Source organism: Colletotrichum navitas (assembly GCF_030913465.1).
Source record: "Colletotrichum navitas strain CBS 125086 chromosome Unknown LY79scaffold_19, whole genome shotgun sequence".
In the NCBI taxonomy this organism is placed as follows: Eukaryota; Fungi; Ascomycota; class Sordariomycetes; order Glomerellales; family Glomerellaceae; genus Colletotrichum; species Colletotrichum navitas.
Genome location: NW_026850565.1, coordinates 123,768 through 141,699, shown reverse-complemented (window position 1 = coordinate 141,699; position 17,932 = coordinate 123,768). Strand labels below are relative to the sequence as shown.

The following is a 17,932-nucleotide window of genomic DNA, read 5'->3' as shown; positions in this document are numbered from 1 at the left end:
CTGCACTCGCACGTGCTGACTGTGTCGATTCCTTGGATATTGAGAGCCTCTGGACAACATTGAAAATCATGACCAGGATCTCAGACTGACTTGCACCCGAGCAAGTCCTGGAGAACAGAAATCTCAGAAAGGCTTGGATGACGCTTACTGCATCGCGTTGAGCAAAGTCACCTTCTGGCTCTCCAAGACGGCCTGCAGCCTCTCGATCTCTTCCAACGTCTCTGGTCGGGCCAATTTATGCTGAAGCCTTCTGGTAGAAATCTCAGATCCCCCTTATGGCGCGGTAAGAAGTCCAGAAGATCCTCGGGGTGCAGCTTGCGAAAGTTGACGCCGAGCTCGCGCAGGGTCTCGGGACAAGAGTCGATGGGCCGCCGCAGGTTTTCCTCTCTAGGATGGATGAACTCGTAAGCCCACATAACGTTTTCAGCCGCTCATCGCCTTGACTAGTTTGGCGGCAGACACGGTCAAGGCTATGAGGCTGGCGACGCCGGCTGCGATAGACAACGGACCCGTTATTGGATCTTCTACTCGGCGAGTCTCTTTCCTGTGAGCAGGTTTACAAGGAGGAAGTCCATTGAGAGATGGGGAAAAGAATAGTGAGAAAGAGTTCATTGAAGCTAATCGGAGCTAAAAGTCAAGAGTATATATATCAGTATTTGCAACCAAGTGTATATCAAGTAGGAAGGGTGGCCGAGTTGGTTATGGCGCCAGGTTAAGGTCAGCTTAACATCTGTTTCCTGGTGGGGCAACCCGCGCGAGTTCGAGTCTCGTCCCTTTCAACTTTTGCCGATTACCCTTCGTGGGTGACATTTTTTAAATTTTATTTTACACCCTTGATCGTCTTTCTATAGACCAATAATTTCCCAACCAGTGGGCTCCTGTGCGCACTACCCCATGCAAGTCTCGCGAGGGGCCAGTAACTTCGAGTTTGTAACGGATATTCATCATTGTGCGCCGGCCGGGCCGACGCCTCAGGGAGAAGGATGGAGTTATATATATACACAAAGGAGTACGGATACTGACGCCGTCTGAATCTGCGCTGCTCCCCCTCTATGATCCTACACCAAGCCACTGGGGTCCTAGACTTTTATCTGACCACTTCCGCCATGTCTATGCCGCACAGCACCCGTTTACCACTCGCTCACCTCACCGGCCTTGGGCGGCTGGACTCTGACGATCTTATCGCAGTTGAGCAGGCAGAGGGGGTCGAGGGCCTTCTTGATCTGAGGAGCACCTAGCGTCAGCATCCGAGGTCGATTTTTTTTTTCCGTCTTCGTTCTGGGTGGCTTACCTGTCTCATGGTGTCGACTGTCGACTCGCCGAGCTCGTGGGGGAGGTAGTCTCTCTTGACGAGACCGACGCCGTGCTCGCCCTGTCGGGAGGGGGGCAAAGTCAGCATTGGGCTCTTCACAAAAAAAAAAAAAAAAAAAGAAACGATAAAGAAAAAAAGAAAAAGAAATAACTCACCGTGACGGTGCCCTCCATCTCGACGGCCCTCTTGACCATGTTGTGAACCAGGTGCTCGGCCCGCTTGCGCTCCTTGTCGTTGTACAGCAGGATGGTGTGGAAGTTGCCGTCGCCGACATGGCCGACGATGGTGCCGAACAGCCCGCTCTTGCTCATGGCCTCCTTGGTCTCCTCGATGATGTCGGGCAGCCGGCTCATCGGCACGGCGACGTCGCCCGTCCACACGTGGTCGCCCTCGCGCTTGACGGCCATCGTGCTCCACAGCGCCTCCTTCCGCGCGCTCCAGAGCTCCTGCTGCTCCTCTTCGCTCTTGGCGAAGTCGAACGTCTTGCTGCCGGCCTGCGCCGCCAGTCGCTTCACCAGCGCCACCTGCTCCTTGACGCCCAGCTCCGTGCCGCCGAACTTGAAGAAGAGCGTCGGCGCCTCGGCCCACGCCTTGGACGTCATCTCGGCCTTGTTGATGCACTGCATCTGCAGGTCGTCGAGGATCTCGACGGCCGCGACGGGGATGCCCGCCGCGACCACCTTGGCGACGCAGTTGGCCGCGTCGCGGATCGTCGGGAACGCCGAGACGGCGACCGACGTGAAGAGGGGCTTCGTCGTCACCTTGAGCGTCGCCTCGGTGACGAGGCCCAGGGTGCCCTCGGAGCCGATGAAGAGCTTGGTGAGGTCGTAGCCGGCGGAGCTCTTGCGCGGGCGCTGGCGCGTCTTGATGACGGTGCCGTCGGCCAGCACGACCGTCAGGCTGAGAACCCACTCGCGCATGGTACCGTAGCGGTAAGCGTTGGTGCCGCTGCAACCCGTGCCGATCATGCCACCGATCATGGCGCCCGGACCCGGGTCGGGCGGGAAGAAGAGCCCCGTCTTGGCGAGCTGGTCGTTGAGCGCCTCCCACCCGACGGCGGGCTGCACGACGACGTCGAGGTCCTCCTGGTGCAGCTGGAGAACCTTGTTCATGCGGCCAAAGTCGATAGAGATGCCGCCGCGGGTCGGGGTGAAGTGGCCCTCGAGACTGGTGCCGCCGCTGTAGCCGACGACGGGGATGCGCCGCTGGTGGCAGATCTTCATGATCTCCGAGACCTCCTCGGTGGAGCTAGGGAACACGACGCAGAAGGGCCGCTCGTCTGGCTTGGCCGAGTGTGACGACCACTCCGAGTTGGCGTGGAGCTCAATGTCCGTGGGCAGCGTGCTGACGTGCTCCTCGCCCACGATGTTGACAAAGTCGGTCCAGGCGGCCTCCAGGTTCTCCTTGTTCAGCTTGTGGACCGGCGCGATCGTCTGGGCCAGCGGCAGGGTCGAGTTTTCGCTGGGGCTCGGGGGGACGAGGGTGCCTAGGTAGTACGAGACGCCCATCGTGGTGAGGAGCACTGCCGGCACACAAGAGCGTTAGCCACTGCTGCCCTGACGTGTAGCTTCGAACTCACCAAAGGTGTAGGCGAGATTCCTGCCGTTGTTCATCTTCTCCCGCTCCGCGGCGAACCTCTCTCGCTCCGCCTTCTCGCGCGCAAGACGCTGGGTGATGCTGCCGACGACCTGACCCTGGAACGAACGACCGTCCTTCCTCTCGCCGGTCGCGGGCCTCTCGGGCTGGCGCTGGCTAGACATGTGCCGCGCGCTGCCGGCAAGGGCGACGCATCGCCGACGCGGGGCCGAACCCGCGGTCCTGAGGCCCTGCAGAGCCGCCTGCGGAGCTCTAGCTCTGATGTGCGCCATTGCGCTCGTTCGACTCGGTTGGGGTGGGATCGGGACGCGGTTCGTGGCTGAAGCAGTGTTCGGTGCTTTCCAATTGATCGACGAATGCGAAAGCAACTTTAAGCCATCCGAGCTCGGGAGCTTGAGGGAAAGGGTGGACGTGAGGAGGGTGCGGTGACGAATAAAGCAGAGTAGAGTAGTTCGGGGGGAGGGTTGGAGATTATTTGTAACTGGGTGGAGCTGCATAGATCCATCTTAGCACTTCTGGAGCTCGAATGGCGAAATGGAATCCATGCAAAGGCCTGCAGCAGGAGCACCCTGCGCACCTATCGGTGATAAGGATTGGCCGGCCCGGGAGCGGGGAAATATGGGACCCCTCCGTGATACCGGCCGATAGAGCCCCACAACACCGTGGCTTACTTATTCCCTTGCGTCCGCTCTCAGGGCCGAGGGTTGGCGAGCTAATGGGATGGCGTGCTTCGCGGTGCAGGCATCCTTGAACTGAGTGGCATTACACGAGATAACAGAGATGTACTGATTGGACTCATTTCAAGATACCGGGCGGTTTGCATTTGTCATTAAGCCACGGACTTGACCGTCTACAGACATTCGAACATGCCTACATCGGCCTGTCCCACTTTCATAGAGTCTACCCAACTACCAACATCGTAGCTTAACGATGTTTTTTTTCTTCCTATATATATATATATATATATTTATATGTATGTATATTATATGTATTGGTATGGTCATTGCAGTATGTGGTTTGGCAGGAGACTCTACCGCGATATCACCGCAAAGCTTCTTCAGCCCGCCTTCCACACGGGAACTAGCTGTACATTGAAGGTCGGGGTAGCGCCTTGCAGGTGCGCTATGTAAGCCGCCAGTTCCGGGTCCTGGTCGATCTGCAGAGGCATCTCCCCGCCCTTCCCGTCCTTGAGCACGCCCTCGACCCTCAGACAGATGCACCCAGGGAACTTGCTGGCCGCCACGTGCCGCAGCTCCTGCACCGAGTGCGAGCTGAGCGTCGCGATCCACAGGTTCGCGTTCACCACGAACGTGGACGACGGGTGCAGCCGCAGGTAGACGGCCACCACGCTCGTCGGCGCCGGCGTGTGGAACACGGGCGCCGGCGGCGGCGCGGTCGTGAACTGGTGCGCGTACTGGTGGTCGACGAAGGCCGCTTGTGCGTTGGCGACCAGCAGGAGGGAGGAACCCAGGTGGGAATCGAGCGCCATGTTGGTCTGCGCCAGAAGCGCAGAAGACAAGATCCGCGCGGCGGGGTGGCCCATCTGGTCGCCGGCAGTGGCCTGCGGTTGCATGGACACCGGCATCAGCATCTGTCCTTGGGTGTCCCCCGAGCTAGGCACCAAGCCCATGGACGACACCTGGCCAGAGTTGCCGTACTGGCTACCCAAGTCGCTTTGGTGCTGTAAGCCATCAGTAATTTCCGGTTGTGTGGTTTGAACCGCCAGCACGTTCTGCTCGTGCTGGGCCTCATCGCCGTTCGACCGGGCCGCTCCGGCGGGGCTCCGTTTACTTGGCTGGTCCTTCCTTGAAATGTCGTCCCGCAAACGCTTCATCACGTCCCGGGCGATGAGATCCAATGCCCGCACCTTTTGGGCGTAGGCAGAATCGCCGGTCCCGAGGGCGAGAATGCGCTGAATGAGGTCTGACTGATCCATCCACCTCCTTTTGAGGTCGTCCCATTGAGCAGGGCCAGCTTCCGATTTGGAGCTGAGGCCCTCGTCCCTCAGGAGCTTATCAAACGCGGCGCGGAGGTCTCTCGCCTCCTCGGGATTGATGCCGATGATGTTCTTTGCCTCTGCTAGAGTGATCCGCTTATCCAGCGTCCGCATTCGTTTTGTGATGTCCGTACATATGACGTCGAGCGCCAACACCTTGGACTCGTGGTTATCCCTAGACTGCCACATCACGGCTTGAAGCTGTGGTGTCTCCTGGATCAGGCGGCTCTTGACGGCGTCCCATCTGTCTGGGCCGGCAATGGTCTTCTTGACGATGCTCGACTCTTCACAGAGCCGCGCAAACGTGGCCCGCACCTGTCGGTAGACGTCATTGGCCAGGCCGAGGATGACTTTGGCCTCGTCGAGGGTGGTTTCGGAAGGGAACCGCGGGGTGATAGACTCATTTTGCGATGCAGCCTCCCAGGCCTTCAGCCGCCGCCTTTTTCTCCTGTTGTTGTCTTGGTCCCAGGCAGTGCCGACCTCGTTCGACAGAGTCCCCAGCAACTCGTGGTCCGTCAAGGTATCCGGGGTCATATCCCCTGCCGCACGCGACAGCCGTTGGCCATTGTCCCGGCTCTCGAAAGACTCGTCGGCCATCAGCGGGTGTTGCGAGCTGGGTTCTGGCGAGTCTTTCGACCGCTCGCCGTTCGCGACCTTCAACAGCCATCGGTTTTTGGTCCTCACGCGGATCAGCTCGCGCTTCTTGATTTCAAAGCCGTCTTCCTTCAGGACCGCCAGCATCTCCTTCTGCGACAGGTTGCGCTCCCATAGTTCCTTGATGCGAGCGACGAGGCGGTCGTTCTTGTAGGCGGGGTTCTGTTTCGAGGGGAAGTCCCATTTACGGAACTGTGCTTGAAAGGCTCGTTTGCTGCATACGTCATCGTGATTAGCCCAGGATGACTTTCCCCAGATTCTTTCTGCCCCTCCTCCCACGGACCGGTCAAGGGACGCTTGTTGGGTGGATCGGAGACGGTCCGGCCGGCGGGAGAGCCACGGAGTGCGGAGGGGACAAGATGGCACCGAGAACCAACTTGACTCACCAGGGCGCAAAGTTATGGTGGATTTTGAGGTAATCCATTATGTCCTCGAGGGACTTCTTCTCGTTGATGTACAGCTGGAAACATAGCTTCTCGTGGGCGTCCCAATCATAGACCATGCTCTTTCATGTACAAGAACGCCTACGCATCAGCGTCGAATGCGTTTTGGGTCGAGGATCGTGGGGGGTTGACTCGACGTTGCGCAAGTGGTTGGTCGAGTCAGCCGTACTGTGCCAAGATCCTTCACACGGTCGTGGGGACTGTCTTGTAATCACGGCCTTATCAAGGTGAGCCTGGTGAGCTTCGGTGGCTCCGCCCCTCCGGCGGCGACAAATCGTAGTCATCACCAGGCCTGTTGATTACTCAGTCTATCATTACATACTCGTCAACGACTGCATCTTAGAGTTCGTTGTATACAACGCTTGAGTTTGTCTCAAATTTATTTTTGTAAACTCGCCAGCCCCGTGATGGAGTCTACAGAGTAGGCAAGGTGGTGTATAAAATGAGGATCAGCACAGCTCGTTGTGGCCATTACGATAAGTTGTGCACCCAATCATAATTCCTTCACCTCAGGTCCCGTGGTACCCTGTAAGTTGTCAAATTGTTCTTAAAGGATTGATCCTGGTACCCGTCAATATGCTGCACAAGGTATCCGGATTTCTCTCACGCTATCTCCCCGTCCGCCTATCGGTTCGAATCCACCACCCCCCCAACCACCATCACCATGTCCGACCTCCCCACGAGCTACAACACCCTCATCCTCCCCCAGGTCCGCCTGTCCCACCACCCGGCTTCCTCGCCCACGCCGACGACCCCCGTGGTCATCCTGGCCCTCGGCCGCCCCACGTCCCGCAACGCCCTCACCGAGTCGATGGCCTCCTCCGTCGTCTGCGCCTACGCCCTGCTCTCGGCGGACCCGCGGGTGAAGTGCATCGTCCTCACGAGCTCGGACCCGGAGAACCGCACCTTCTGCGCCGGCATGGACCTCCACCAGCCGGTCCGCCTCCAAGGCACCACCCGCGATGAGCACCGCGACACGGGCGGCGTCGTGGCGCTGGCCATGCACAACTGCACCAAGCCCATCGTCGCCGCAATCAACGGGTCCGCCGTCGGCGTGGGCATCACCATGACCCTGCCCGCCTCCGTCCGCGTCGTGTCCAGGGCGGCCAAGGTTGGCTTCGTCTTCGGCCGGAGGGGCTTCAACATGGAGGCCTGCTCGTCGCTCTGCCTGCCTCGTCTCATCGGCGCCGGGCCCGCGCTGCACCTCGTCACGACGGGGGCCGTGTACCCGGCCGAGAGCCCCCTGTTACAGAACCTGTTCAGCGAGATCGTCGAGCCGGAGCAGGTCCTGTCGCGAGCGCTCGCCATTGCGGAGGACATTGCGACGAACGTAAGCACGGTCGCCGTCAGGGTCATGCGGGATATGATTCTGCGATCACCCGAATCGCCCGAGGAGGCGCACTTGCTGGAGAGCAAGATCTTTTTTGACCTATTCAACGGGAAAGACAGCAAGGAAGGCATGGAGAGTTCTATGCAGAAGCGTGCGCCTCACTTCGAGGAGACAATGGAGAAAGATTCACCCAGTGCGTATCCGTGGTGGGAGGAAATAGACGTAAGAGCCAAGATATAGCTATAGTACGAGCTGAAAATTAAGCCACAATAGGACAAAGAATCGAGTGTTTGCCCCAACGAAGTCTAGAGCTGCCGTCTCTCATGCCTCCATGATTCAGACAACCGGCATTCTCAAGGTCTGTACTTCCACAAGTTTGGGTCAAAGATGATATCATACTCGTTCTTCTGGAACGTGCCGATGGCGCAGCTCAAGTCGTGGTATCCCTCGAGTCCAGTGACCGGCAGGTCCTGCTCGGCGTCACTCTCCTCGTGTAGGTTCCAGCTGCCGACCAGTCGGCCATCGCGGGTGAAGAAGATGTCGACTCTCATGCTGCCACCCTGGGCGGTAAAGGACATGCCGACTCCCAGCGTCTCGCCGGGGCGAAAGGGGTCCGTGAAGGTCTTGCCGCCCCATCTGTCATTGATGTACTTGTGCCCATCGTCGCCGTGGATTGCGAGGCTGCCGCGGTGCCACCCGGGAAGTCGGAAGTTGGGATAGGGAAGGGCGGTGAAGCCGAGGGCGAGGTCAACTTCTCTCGCCGAGCCGCGGACCTTGACCTCGTAGTAGACCTTGAAAGGACGGCCGGTGGCGTGGGGAGAATGTGTCTTGACAGAGTAGAGGGGCGGGAACCCGATGATGGTGCTATCCGGGGCGTTCCTCTGCGTGGTGACCTCCCACTTGCCCGAAACAGGCTGGCTCATGGTCCCGCGGAATCCTTGAGGCTGGAGCAGCCATATCCTGTGAGTGCGCAGGGCTTCCAATGCGGTGGGGTCCAGGTCGATGGGTTTTACGAGAGGGTACTGATTGATCCAGGCCTCGCCTGCCTCGGCCTCTTGTTCTGTAGAATTGTTAGCGGGCGAACGGTCGAAGCCGCTGAAGAATGCCGGCGGCGGCGGAAAGAGGGTGGTGTCGGGAACAGCAGCCTCCCAGTCGTGCTTTGGCTTGGAATCGGATGGCGGCGGACCCGGCGGAGGAGCCGTGTAGTCGTTGCGGGCAGGGGGGGGGCCGGGAGGCGCTGCAAATTCGTCCTGGCGATGAGAAGGAGGAGGTCCAGGCGGCGGTGCGTAGCCTCCATGTGCCGGAGGAGGGCCTGGAGGGGGTGCGAAGTCGTCCGTCCGACCCGGTGGCGGACCGCTCGGAGATGCATATGACTGACTCGGAGGAGGGCCGGATGGAGGGCCATAGTCCTGACCCGAGCTATGAGCCGGGGGCGGGCCAGCCGGCGGCGCGCAGTGCGGTTGCTGGCTGCTGTTCATCTTACTGTCCAGCTGGGCCGAGGGAGGTCGTTGGGAGGGACGCGGGGCAAGACTGTCATCCTTGTCGGCTTTGCCTCCGAAACACATCGTTGAGAAGAAGGACGGGTTATAGGCTCTCGGAAGAGATTTATGCAGTTCTTCGTGCGAACCGACGCAGTGAGGAGAGGTGAACGCTTTGACGTCAGAATAGAGCTCAAAGCTTGAAGGTAGCTTTGGGATTTTGAAACACTGGGGATCCAGGCGACTCGGGTTGATCAAATGCGAAAAATCTCGAATAGCCCAAGTTCGTCAGCGTCACGAATGAGATGTAGACGAGATGCAGCGGTGATGCAGGTTTGGGGGGGAGGCGGATGAGGCGTCATATGAAAAGAAGTGAGAGTGGCTATGTCGTGGTGATGATGTGGTTCAAGGCAGGCAGGGCAGACACTAAAGCTACCTAGGTACCTACAAACCCATAGTGAAGCTGTCCGCAATAGGCAAGTGGATCCACCTTTACTCAGCATGGTTGCCCCGCAAGGCGCTGCAGCTCCCTACAACGGTAGGTAGGACAAATACAAATGGTACCCAATAGGCAGCGTCTGGGTCGGGGGATTCGGCTGTTTTCTGGTCGTCATGCCAAACAGATCGTTCGCCTCTTTCCTGCATGTCCGATGATCAAGGCAAGCGGCCGGATCGCCGTTTATTTTGAGGATTAGAAATTCCTTGTGTATGACCAACGGGCTTCGCGGATATACAACACGTGTCCACGACAAAACCCTCAGCCACCGCCGCGACATCCATCGGGGAGGCCGCCCGTAGGTAACCGCTCCCATAAGGGCGTTGACCATCACCGGCTAAACCGGGCGAAACTGGGTTGGGTGAGGTCGGCGCAGCTAACGCTTAAGCTTACCCGGTGGGCCTAAGTTAGTTGTTTTTAACACGAATGTCACCCAACTCTCTCAACTTCTAGTACGGCTTGGATCGAGGGCACGTCGCGAGTTGATTTCATCATAAAGTATTTGAGCTGGGTGCGGATTTAGCGCATGTTATCGACACAGTATTTGATTTGATTTGGCAGCAATGTCACCGATGCTGAGACGCAAGACGGGTAGGTACCTGGGGCAACCGAGGTGGTCACAGCCAGGCAGCGCGGGGCGTGCACTCGTAAAATAAAAACGTCAATTGTTATTTGACATAGGGTGAACGCCTATGATCGCTGTCAAGCGGGGTAATGTCACCATGGCTACTGCTATTGAAAGAAGTTTTGGCAGTAGTGTTGCCGACTTCTGCGAAGAATAAGATCATCCCCAAACCATCCCCGGGTAAAAAGGAGCCATACGACAAGTAAGTGCCGAACAGGCAAGTAGAAGTGAAGAAAAACCAGAAGAACAAAATGGTCGTGAAGCTTCGTAAGTTGTACTCTACCAACAACCGCTCCTCCATAAACCACCACAATGTAACCGAATCGGCCAAGGGACCGCCGGAACGCCTGGCAGTGTCCGCGTACATGCTTAAGCACCCATGGAGCTAGCCTCGTTCGAGTTGGGATAAAAGAAGGCCACTACGGCAATGATGATGTAGGTCGCGCACAACAACGCACCCTCGAGATAGTTACTCCTTCCGTCGAGAACCAAAAAGTTGACAATGAATGCCGAAACGAACAGACAGACGGTCTCAAAGAGGGTGAAGTACAGCGTCATGTCGCGGTCCAAGGCCCAGCCGATGATGACGACGAGGGGCGTGATGAAAAGGGCGATCTGGATGGAGCTGCCGACGGCGACGCCGATGGCGAGGTCCATCTTGTTCTTCATGGCGACGGTGACGGCTGTGACGTGCTCGGCGGCGTTGCCGACGATGGGTAGGATGATGAGACCGATGAAGATTTCGCCGAGAGGGCTGGTCTCGACAACCTCATTGATGGAACCAACAAGGAACTCGGCACACACGGCAACGAGACCAGTGGAAAAGAGCAAGAGGAGGATGGCGGCGGTGCGGGATAGGTGATCGTCGTCGTCGGCTTTGTTGTCAGCGCCGAGGCCGCTGTTGACCGCAGCCGCAGCAGCACGTGGCGGTACCATAGCACCGGGCGCGCGGACGGTACGGCCGTACTGGTTCAGGCGGTCGGGCAAAGAGTTGGTGCGGCGGATGCCGAGGCGAACGCGAGGGACGGGTCCCGCAGAAGACGTGGGAGCGATGGTCGAAGGATCGGGAGGCGCGGTGAAGACCGCGGGGGCAAAGCTCTTGATGGATAGACCGCGTAGGCCGGACACAGGCCTAGCGCGAGGGTTCGGTTGTGATGCCTCGGTGGCCTCGCTCGTGGGCGCGGCGCCCTGGTTAGCAAAGTCGAAACGCAGGGGTTCACCGGGCTGCGCCGAGGTCACGGCCTGACCACTTGTAACGGGCTCGTGGCCGTTAGTGTCAACACCGCCGCGAGAGCTCTTTTTAGACTTTTTGTGCTTGTGGTGGCGCCTGCGGTGCTTGCGGTGTTTACGTGGGCTCTCCTCCATGGCCTCATCACTGCCACCCGAGTTGAAACGGGGTATATTAGGACGGCTACCGGTCCCCTCAGAGCCGTTAGAGGTGGCGACAGAAGAGGTGCGGGTCCTGGAGAGGCCATCGACGTTGACAGATGCCACACTGGACTTGCGCCTTCTGCCGGCGCGCATTACCTTTCTCATTGTCTTGCGGACGGTGCCGCGAGAGCTGTCCGAGCTGTCCGAGTCCATGTCGTCATCGGATGTATCTTCGGAACTCGACAAGTCGAAGAAGCCGATGGCCGGGCCCGGTGCGGACTCGGCATCCACAATGTGTTGTGGAGTAGACTCATACATGTAGGCATGGGACCTCAACTGAAAGAGCAGGTACAAGATGTACACCAGAAGGAGGATCTAGTCACGATGAGAAAAAACGAATTCCAATCAAAACTTCAAAGCGGAGCACTCACCACACTAGTACCACGGCTGATCTTCAAAGTCTGGTCTTCGGCCTTGAAACTATTCTGGAAAGAGGCGTGGAAAGCCGTCTGCAGTTGTATGAGTTTCCCGAATGATTGAATCGGCAGCGAGGGGGGGGGGGGGACGTACCGGTAAGACCAAGCTGATGACGCTTAAGCTCAGCAGACAAGCACTCATTTGCGTGACGGTGCTGTTGTAAATCTGATATGCGTCGTCAGTATAATGCTCCAAGTAGCGTCGAGTCGGCCAAACTAACCTGCTCACGGAAGCGCAGACCACCGAGAAAGAAGCACATGCCCAGAATGAGCAGGAGGTTGGCCAGGATGGACCCAAGAAGGGAAGCCTGGACGATTCGAATTTCGTTCTGTTGTCCGCAATGTTAGCCTAGGGTCGCCTGCCCACGAGAGTTGGGGTAACAAACCTTCACAAGCGCGATGCTGTTTGGTCACAAAAATATGTTCACGTTAGTCAACCGCAAAGGACCAAATTTACTTTCAAACACCAATTGGAGCAGTGGCACCAAGGCTATGGGACGGAAAGTTGTGCATGGGTTGGGACTCGGTTTATGGGATAATGTCTTTTTCCTTGGATAATCGACTTCTCTCGTCCCTCATCTTGGCCACCGGCAAAAGGGTAAGTATGAACATACATGCTAGATTGCGAAGATAAGCATTAGCCAAGACCGCGCCAAGATATACATGGGCTGAGGGTTGGAAGCCAAAGATGCAGGGTGCGACACGGCCAAGACAGCTGCCAAGCCGAGCCCAAAACCTTCGCATTCTGAACACCCCCCCTTAACTCAACTCAAACCACACCATTGGCAGCCTTTGACAGGACTGACTCAGGAGTGAAGGTTTAGACGGGAAAAACTTACAAGATAATCAACTCGACTGCATTGCCGAATGTCACGTTCAGCAGGGCGCCGATGGTGTCGCCGAGCTTGCTGGCGACGGACTCGGTGGCGTGGCTGAGCAGGCCGGCGAGCGGGATAATGGCGATGGCGTTCATGGCGAAGACGAGGCCCGGGTTGAGGTCGAGGGCCTGGACGATGATGCCAATGGGCACAAAGATGAGCAGCAGGTTGACCCAGCTGTGGAACAGAATCATCTTAGAGGTGAGGTAGAAGCGGGTGAAGACGGAGGGCTTTGGCTTCTGGTCGGAGGGTGTGTTGTTGCCTTTCTCCTGCGAGGAGACGCCGGCGTCGCTTAGGACAGGCCTCTGGCCCGAAGGTTCCTTTGCGGCGACATCCTCGGTGGTGCGGGGGCTGGTTTTGTCGGTGACATCGTCCGCGTGGCCGAGGGTCGAGCCGGCGGCGCCATGATTCCTGCTGACGGAGGGATCCGTGGTGTAGGTTGTGTTACTGGTATCTCGCTGGTGGGCGGGAAAGGTGGACGACTTGCTGGGCAAGTTAGGAGTGAGATTGGCATTTATGCCTGCAGGTATAGCTGAATCGTCTCGAGGATTGGAACGGGGGCTGCGACGGGCGGCATGCGAGGATCCAGGTGCACCAGAGCGTCTGCTGTCTGTATTAGGGGGTCCAGGAGAGTCGTTCTTCATCGAAATAGATGACCGGACACTCGTGTCTCGGCGGGAGGGCGACTGATGGGATGGGATATCTTTTTCTGGTATCGAACGCGAGCTTATTTATTCATTCGCTTGGTTGCTCGAAAGAGGCTGAACTGTTTCCAAGACCACTTAGCTTCGGAAAGGGGAAGAGTGAGAAGTGCGGCCTACAAGAGGGAAGAGAAGAAAGAAATTCGGAAGGGAATGTGGTCGGACGTGACGAAGATAAGGGATTCTTTAAATGCGCGACGAAGCCGTGGTCAAGAAAGAGAGACAGAGAGAGAGAGAGTGTGTGTGTGTGTGTGAGAGCAGGTAGGTACGTAGTGGGCATAAGGTAAAGGCAACGTCGCAGGCCACGGACGGGGGTGCGGGTCCGCAGCATGCCTAATCCTTATCCCGTCCTTGCAGCGGTAGGCTTTCCCCCGTTACCGCCGTCCCAACGTTTTCCTCAAGTGTGATGTATCCAGGTACTGTACCTGTACCTTACGTACCTCCTTGTCGTCCCTACCTCCCTACCTACCTACCTAGGTACGTACCCAGACAGAGGGACAGACAGACACTTACGCAGACAGGCAAAGCAGACTCGGAGAACATAAACAGACAAAGGGGATACAGACACGCAAAACAAGCTGGGGCCCACGCCAGGAGGAACAAACAAGCAAGGACTCCCTGTCGGCGTGCTTGGCATGCCCGGGAACCAATCGCCAACGTCGAAACATCCTAGTGGATGAACCGCCGATGGTATCGAGAGCGAAGCTCAGTGCCAGATACAGTAAGTCCCCAATGACTATGTGGAGCCTCGGGCAGGTTGACTGATGGCTGCGCCCACACACGTTCTCCATAGCCTCACCTTTTGACGGGTTCCCACCCACTCTCACACACAACACTATCTCGTCTACTACGTAGGTACTCTCCCTCACTCCTCCTTTTATTTTTATTATATTCTCGCCTCGTTCTTTTCACTTCCGTCTCTAGTCCTCTAGTCCTCTGGTCGAGTGGTAGGGGCTTGATACTGGGTTATCCTTTTGTTTCCGCCTTCCCAAGAGCTGCAACGCCGCCGGCGATCAGCAAACGGCAATGTGGGCAACCCCCCGCCATGGTCTCATTGGGTTGCCCAAAGCGCAGCCTCCAAGTAGGCATGTGTTACCGTAGTGAGTAGGTAGGTAGGTAGGTGAGTATGATAAAGTATGAAAGTGCTCCATATACGGTACACTACTCGTACAACAACTGTTTGTTGCAGGCTGACGGGCACAGCATTTCTCAGAGTTCGTTCTGGACAGGGGTTCGCGTCCATCCAAGCCAAGCCAAGCCCATCAAGCTTTTGCCATGGAAAAAACCGGTCTGTACCTACTGAGTATTGTCTTGGCACTTACACTCACTGTATTACCTTAGTACAGCGCACTCCGTACTCGGTAGACAACGATGACGGGCCAGTCTGGACCCAATGCATGCATGTACACACGTCCACACGTCCACGAATTGCATGCTGCCACTCGTTCCACCCATCCACCGTCGTCATTGTCATCATCGCCTTCATCATGCTATCATGCATTAGCCAACTACCAGTAGCAGATCCCCCAACCCAGCAAATGCGGTATATGATATCACAGCCCGCCAATCTCACTGCAGGGGGTAGGCTCTCCCTTCTTCGGGGGTTGCGTCCTCCTTAATTCACCCGCCTTCCATTACATTGTCCTCAGTCTCGCCAACTAGTGTACATACCTAGTTTGACTACCTAGCCTAGCGTAAAACAACATTACCTCACCCAACCCTGCCCTCGAAAGAGTCCGGGTGGATCCGCGACCCGGAAACTATTAAACTAACAGGCATGGACCTACACTACACTGCAGGGGAAGACTGACTCGACGGGGAGCGGGATGGGATTTACTCTCTTTCGACATGCTCCCTCGTGACCTCCCATATCCATTCCTCCATCAACCCATCCCTGCCTCCGCTTCGACGTAGTTGCATGCACCAGCAGCGGTGTGTATGCTCTTCTGACGAAAACTCTCCTTCTGCTCCCGCCCGCATGTGGCCCCTGGGCAGAGCCTCAGAGGGCCATTGGCAACAATTCGTTGCCACCAGACCAGACCGTACGTAAACCACTCTGTATATGTAGAGCAACTTCACTCCGCCCAACCTTCGCTCCCTGGGTACTTCCGGGGAGGCAAAGTAGAAAAAATGAGATATAAAAAAAAAAAGAGAAAGAAGAGAAAGAGGAAGAAAAAAAAGAAGAAGAAGAAAAAGAAGAAGAAAAAGAATACGGATAACCTCTTTTGCCCCAGCCCAGTACACGGCAACTACATGTTCGCGAGAGTTATGTGAACCTACGCCACATTGACGCCTGCCCATCCCAAATACTGGAAACCAGAACTGTTCGAGGCTTACCGCCCCCCTTCCGAGAAACATCCATGGGGCCGGAACGGGGTGCTCCAACCGAACCCGCTCGAGCCTCATCGAGCGCAGTGTGGTCTCACTGGCTCCTCCCCCCTTCTCCTCAGGACTCTTCAGATTGTTCAGAAACAGAGAAAACCGCGAGTGGGCGTGTATTGCCCGTATGCCCTCACTCGCAACGTGCGCCAAGAATCGCCAAGGGCGGCCGAATCCAGATGATGGACTGGCCCAACGCATCGTGCACACGAATCACGAAACGGAGACCGGATGCCGAGAACGGTCCCATCTCTCCCAGAGACCAATGCGTTTGCATGTTTTGTGTGTCGCCTTGCTGCCGCGGAGAGGGAGGGAAGAAAAGAAACGAACAAAACAAACTGTAAGAAGCCTTGTCAAAGGCAGGAGCGAATATTGTGTGTGTTTCTTGTCGGAAATGGAAACCATCACCACCACCACAATGCGTAGTGTACACATGAACACACATTGGGAGAGAATCAAACACTCACCAAGCCGTGTCAATTCGCCAGGTTCCACCCCAGTGGCACGCTGCTTACAGGTCGGGGATCACCCTCGTACCTCCCGTTTGACACTCCTAAGAAAAACACACGCGTGTACCGGGCATCTCGACGCGAATATCGACCCTCTCTTGCGTCGCACACTCTGTAGCAGAGTAGCGGTCCACCCGGCTACTCGCACCCTCTACGAAGCCTCAACCACCGCAGGGTGGACTGCGAAGACGGGGAATGGAGCCATGCCCGCTCTCCCAACTTCTACTACAGCCCAGTCGTAGTATGCCCAGGCTGTGTACGCTCAGGGCACATCTACACACATACACACACACACACACACATATATACATACATACATACATACATACACACGGTGCACGGAACCACGACTCCAAACCCCCAGTTCTCACGAAGCTTTCCTACCTAGCCGAACGAAAAAGAAGAAGAGTAGAAAAAAATATAATAGGGGGGGAGGGAGCCGTTTCCTGCCTTACTTTTCCTTAGCTTCCCTCCCTCCACGACCGTAAACACGGTAGCCCTCTTTCCATCCGACCTAAATGCACCCTTTGGGTACCTTGGTCCGATCCCCTTCGGATCCCCATAACCTAATTGCGACTTCTGCAACTCCCGCGACGTCTGCGACGCCTGCGATGCAGTGAAATCCCCCCCCCCCCCCCCCCCTTTCTTTTTCCCTTTATCTAGCAACTCGTCTGGACGAACCTTTCGGTCCTCCTTCGAGCTCATTGGGCAATCCCGGAAAGGGAGACATTGCTCCAGAATTCTAATCCCAACTTCGTCCTGCAATATGGCGAACGGGGCGCCCAAAAGACGCATCACCCAAAACTGTTCCGGAAAAAACATTACATACTACGTAACTGCAGGGGGAAGGGGACGGCGCAAATCCAATTCGAGCTTCCAATTCGCTCCCTCGGCAAATGTTCAGACTTGGCTTATCAATCTTCAATTTACACTCAGTACGGAGACCTATCTACGGATACGAGTAAGCATTAGAGAGATGCCTACAGTACACTAAGCCGGCCCACACGCGCCCAGAAGTGACGTCAGCTTCTCATTCGCCTCCTCATTGGTGGATAAGGCGGTACCTGTGATTGGCCGGCTCTAAGAATGACTAGTCCGCCGCGCCACGCTCAGCCACAACACGCATGCAACCCCAGCGATATCCAGACGCCACCGCCAACTTCATGAACTACACTAGGACCGTTGGCCCTCTTGGCCACCACTGCCAAGCCATACAGGGGGGTCATCCTGTCATCAGCGCCGTTGGTCCCCTCGGGTCTCATTCGGCGCCCTCTTATGTCTACGGAAGGGAAAATGACTTCATTCTCGCATGGGGGACCCTGTCGGTGATTTACCATTGAATACGGAGTACAACTCATTATGTTTCTGTCATCCGTCACTGCACGTCCTGTACCGACCGGTAGGCCTGCAAGCCCGCAGCTTTCACTAGGTACACGACGCGCTGCATACTACATGACACGCTTCGCAAGTCAAATTCCGTTCTGATTCTGCTTCTGCTTCTGCTTCTGCTTCCCCTTCTGTATTCCTGGTACGCCTTTGTCCGCCGCCAGCACGCAACCGGGATCGCCGCTGTGATGCAATCAAATTAAGAAGGAAAATGTTGGGTTAGACCAACCACGAAAAAGGCCTCCTTCTACGAGGCAGGAAACACCACCCATCCCATCTGTACCGAACAAGATAATAATAAA

The 17,932-nt window shown here is 56.7% G+C and overlaps 7 protein-coding genes and 1 non-coding gene across 8 annotated transcripts; 3 read left to right on the top strand and 5 right to left on the bottom strand.

Moving 5' to 3' along the window:
• Nucleotides 1-680: 680 nt before the first annotated feature.
• On the top strand, nucleotides 681-779 carry LY79DRAFT_t88. Its single transcript has one exon. It is a non-coding gene; the product is annotated as a tRNA-Leu (tRNA).
• A 142-nt stretch (nucleotides 780-921) lies between these two features.
• Nucleotides 922-3,404, bottom strand: LY79DRAFT_549002 (glycolate oxidase). Its single transcript, XM_060557435.1, has 4 exons — nucleotides 2,892-3,404; nucleotides 1,468-2,834; nucleotides 1,292-1,372; nucleotides 922-1,223 (listed from the first exon to the last, which is right to left on the bottom strand). The coding sequence occupies exons 1-4, from the start codon at nucleotides 3,178-3,180 to the stop codon at nucleotides 1,131-1,133; spliced, it is 1,830 nt and encodes a 609-aa protein (XP_060415705.1). The 5' UTR covers nucleotides 3,181-3,404; the 3' UTR covers nucleotides 922-1,130.
• Nucleotides 3,405-3,807: 403 nt separating this feature from the next.
• Nucleotides 3,808-6,160, bottom strand: LY79DRAFT_549000 (uncharacterized protein). The gene is made up of 2 exons (XM_060557434.1): nucleotides 5,945-6,160; nucleotides 3,808-5,772 (listed from the first exon to the last, which is right to left on the bottom strand). The coding sequence occupies exons 1-2, from the start codon at nucleotides 6,058-6,060 to the stop codon at nucleotides 3,966-3,968; spliced, it is 1,923 nt and encodes a 640-aa protein (XP_060415704.1). The 5' UTR covers nucleotides 6,061-6,160; the 3' UTR covers nucleotides 3,808-3,965.
• A 505-nt stretch (nucleotides 6,161-6,665) lies between these two features.
• On the top strand, nucleotides 6,666-7,571 carry LY79DRAFT_668519 (enoyl-CoA hydratase/isomerase; the record flags this gene model as incomplete). The annotated part of the gene is made up of 1 exon (XM_060563540.1): nucleotides 6,666-7,571. One exon carries the CDS (start codon nucleotides 6,666-6,668, stop codon nucleotides 7,569-7,571), a length of 906 nt encoding a protein of 301 aa, XP_060415703.1.
• A 113-nt stretch (nucleotides 7,572-7,684) lies between these two features.
• On the bottom strand, nucleotides 7,685-8,896 carry LY79DRAFT_668518 (SPRY domain-containing protein; the record flags this gene model as incomplete). Its single annotated transcript, XM_060563539.1, has 1 exon — nucleotides 7,685-8,896. The coding sequence occupies one exon, from the start codon at nucleotides 8,894-8,896 to the stop codon at nucleotides 7,685-7,687; it is 1,212 nt and encodes a 403-aa protein (XP_060415702.1).
• A 1,403-nt stretch (nucleotides 8,897-10,299) lies between these two features.
• LY79DRAFT_658236 (calcium/proton exchanger) lies at nucleotides 10,300-13,590 on the bottom strand (the record flags this gene model as incomplete). The annotated part of the gene is made up of 6 exons (XM_060562720.1): nucleotides 12,617-13,590; nucleotides 12,164-12,182; nucleotides 11,999-12,106; nucleotides 11,872-11,943; nucleotides 11,733-11,810; nucleotides 10,300-11,676 (listed from the first exon to the last, which is right to left on the bottom strand). Exons 1-6 carry the CDS (start codon nucleotides 13,297-13,299, stop codon nucleotides 10,300-10,302), a joined length of 2,337 nt encoding a protein of 778 aa, XP_060415701.1. The 5' UTR covers nucleotides 13,300-13,590.
• Nucleotides 13,591-14,320: 730 nt separating this feature from the next.
• Nucleotides 14,321-15,125, top strand: LY79DRAFT_131898 (uncharacterized protein). Its single transcript, XM_060550867.1, has one exon. It carries the CDS (start codon nucleotides 14,493-14,495, stop codon nucleotides 14,973-14,975), a length of 483 nt encoding a protein of 160 aa, XP_060415700.1. The 5' UTR covers nucleotides 14,321-14,492; the 3' UTR covers nucleotides 14,976-15,125.
• Nucleotides 15,083-16,282, bottom strand: LY79DRAFT_131875 (uncharacterized protein). Its single transcript, XM_060550866.1, has one exon. It carries the CDS (start codon nucleotides 15,934-15,936, stop codon nucleotides 15,190-15,192), a length of 747 nt encoding a protein of 248 aa, XP_060415699.1. The 5' UTR covers nucleotides 15,937-16,282; the 3' UTR covers nucleotides 15,083-15,189.
• Between the last annotated feature and the right edge of the window lie 1,650 nt (nucleotides 16,283-17,932).

Coding starts and splice junctions, on each gene's coding strand:
- LY79DRAFT_549000 (XM_060557434.1), bottom strand. CDS start 6,060: ATGGTCTATGATTGGGACGCCCACGAGAAGCTATGTTTCCAGCTGTAC. Junction 5,773..5,944: donor CACCATAACTTTGCGCCCTG/GTGAGTCAAGTT, acceptor TGACGTATGCAG/CAAACGAGCCTTTCAAGCAC.
- LY79DRAFT_549002 (XM_060557435.1), bottom strand. CDS start 3,180: ATGGCGCACATCAGAGCTAGAGCTCCGCAGGCGGCTCTGCAGGGCCTC. Junction 2,835..2,891: donor GAATCTCGCCTACACCTTTG/GTGAGTTCGAAG, acceptor GTGTGCCGGCAG/TGCTCCTCACCACGATGGGC. Junction 1,373..1,467: donor AGATGGAGGGCACCGTCACG/GTGAGTTATTTC, acceptor CCCTCCCGACAG/GGCGAGCACGGCGTCGGTCT.
- LY79DRAFT_131898 (XM_060550867.1), top strand. CDS start 14,493: ATGAAAGTGCTCCATATACGGTACACTACTCGTACAACAACTGTTTGT.
- LY79DRAFT_131875 (XM_060550866.1), bottom strand. CDS start 15,936: ATGCGTTGGGCCAGTCCATCATCTGGATTCGGCCGCCCTTGGCGATTC.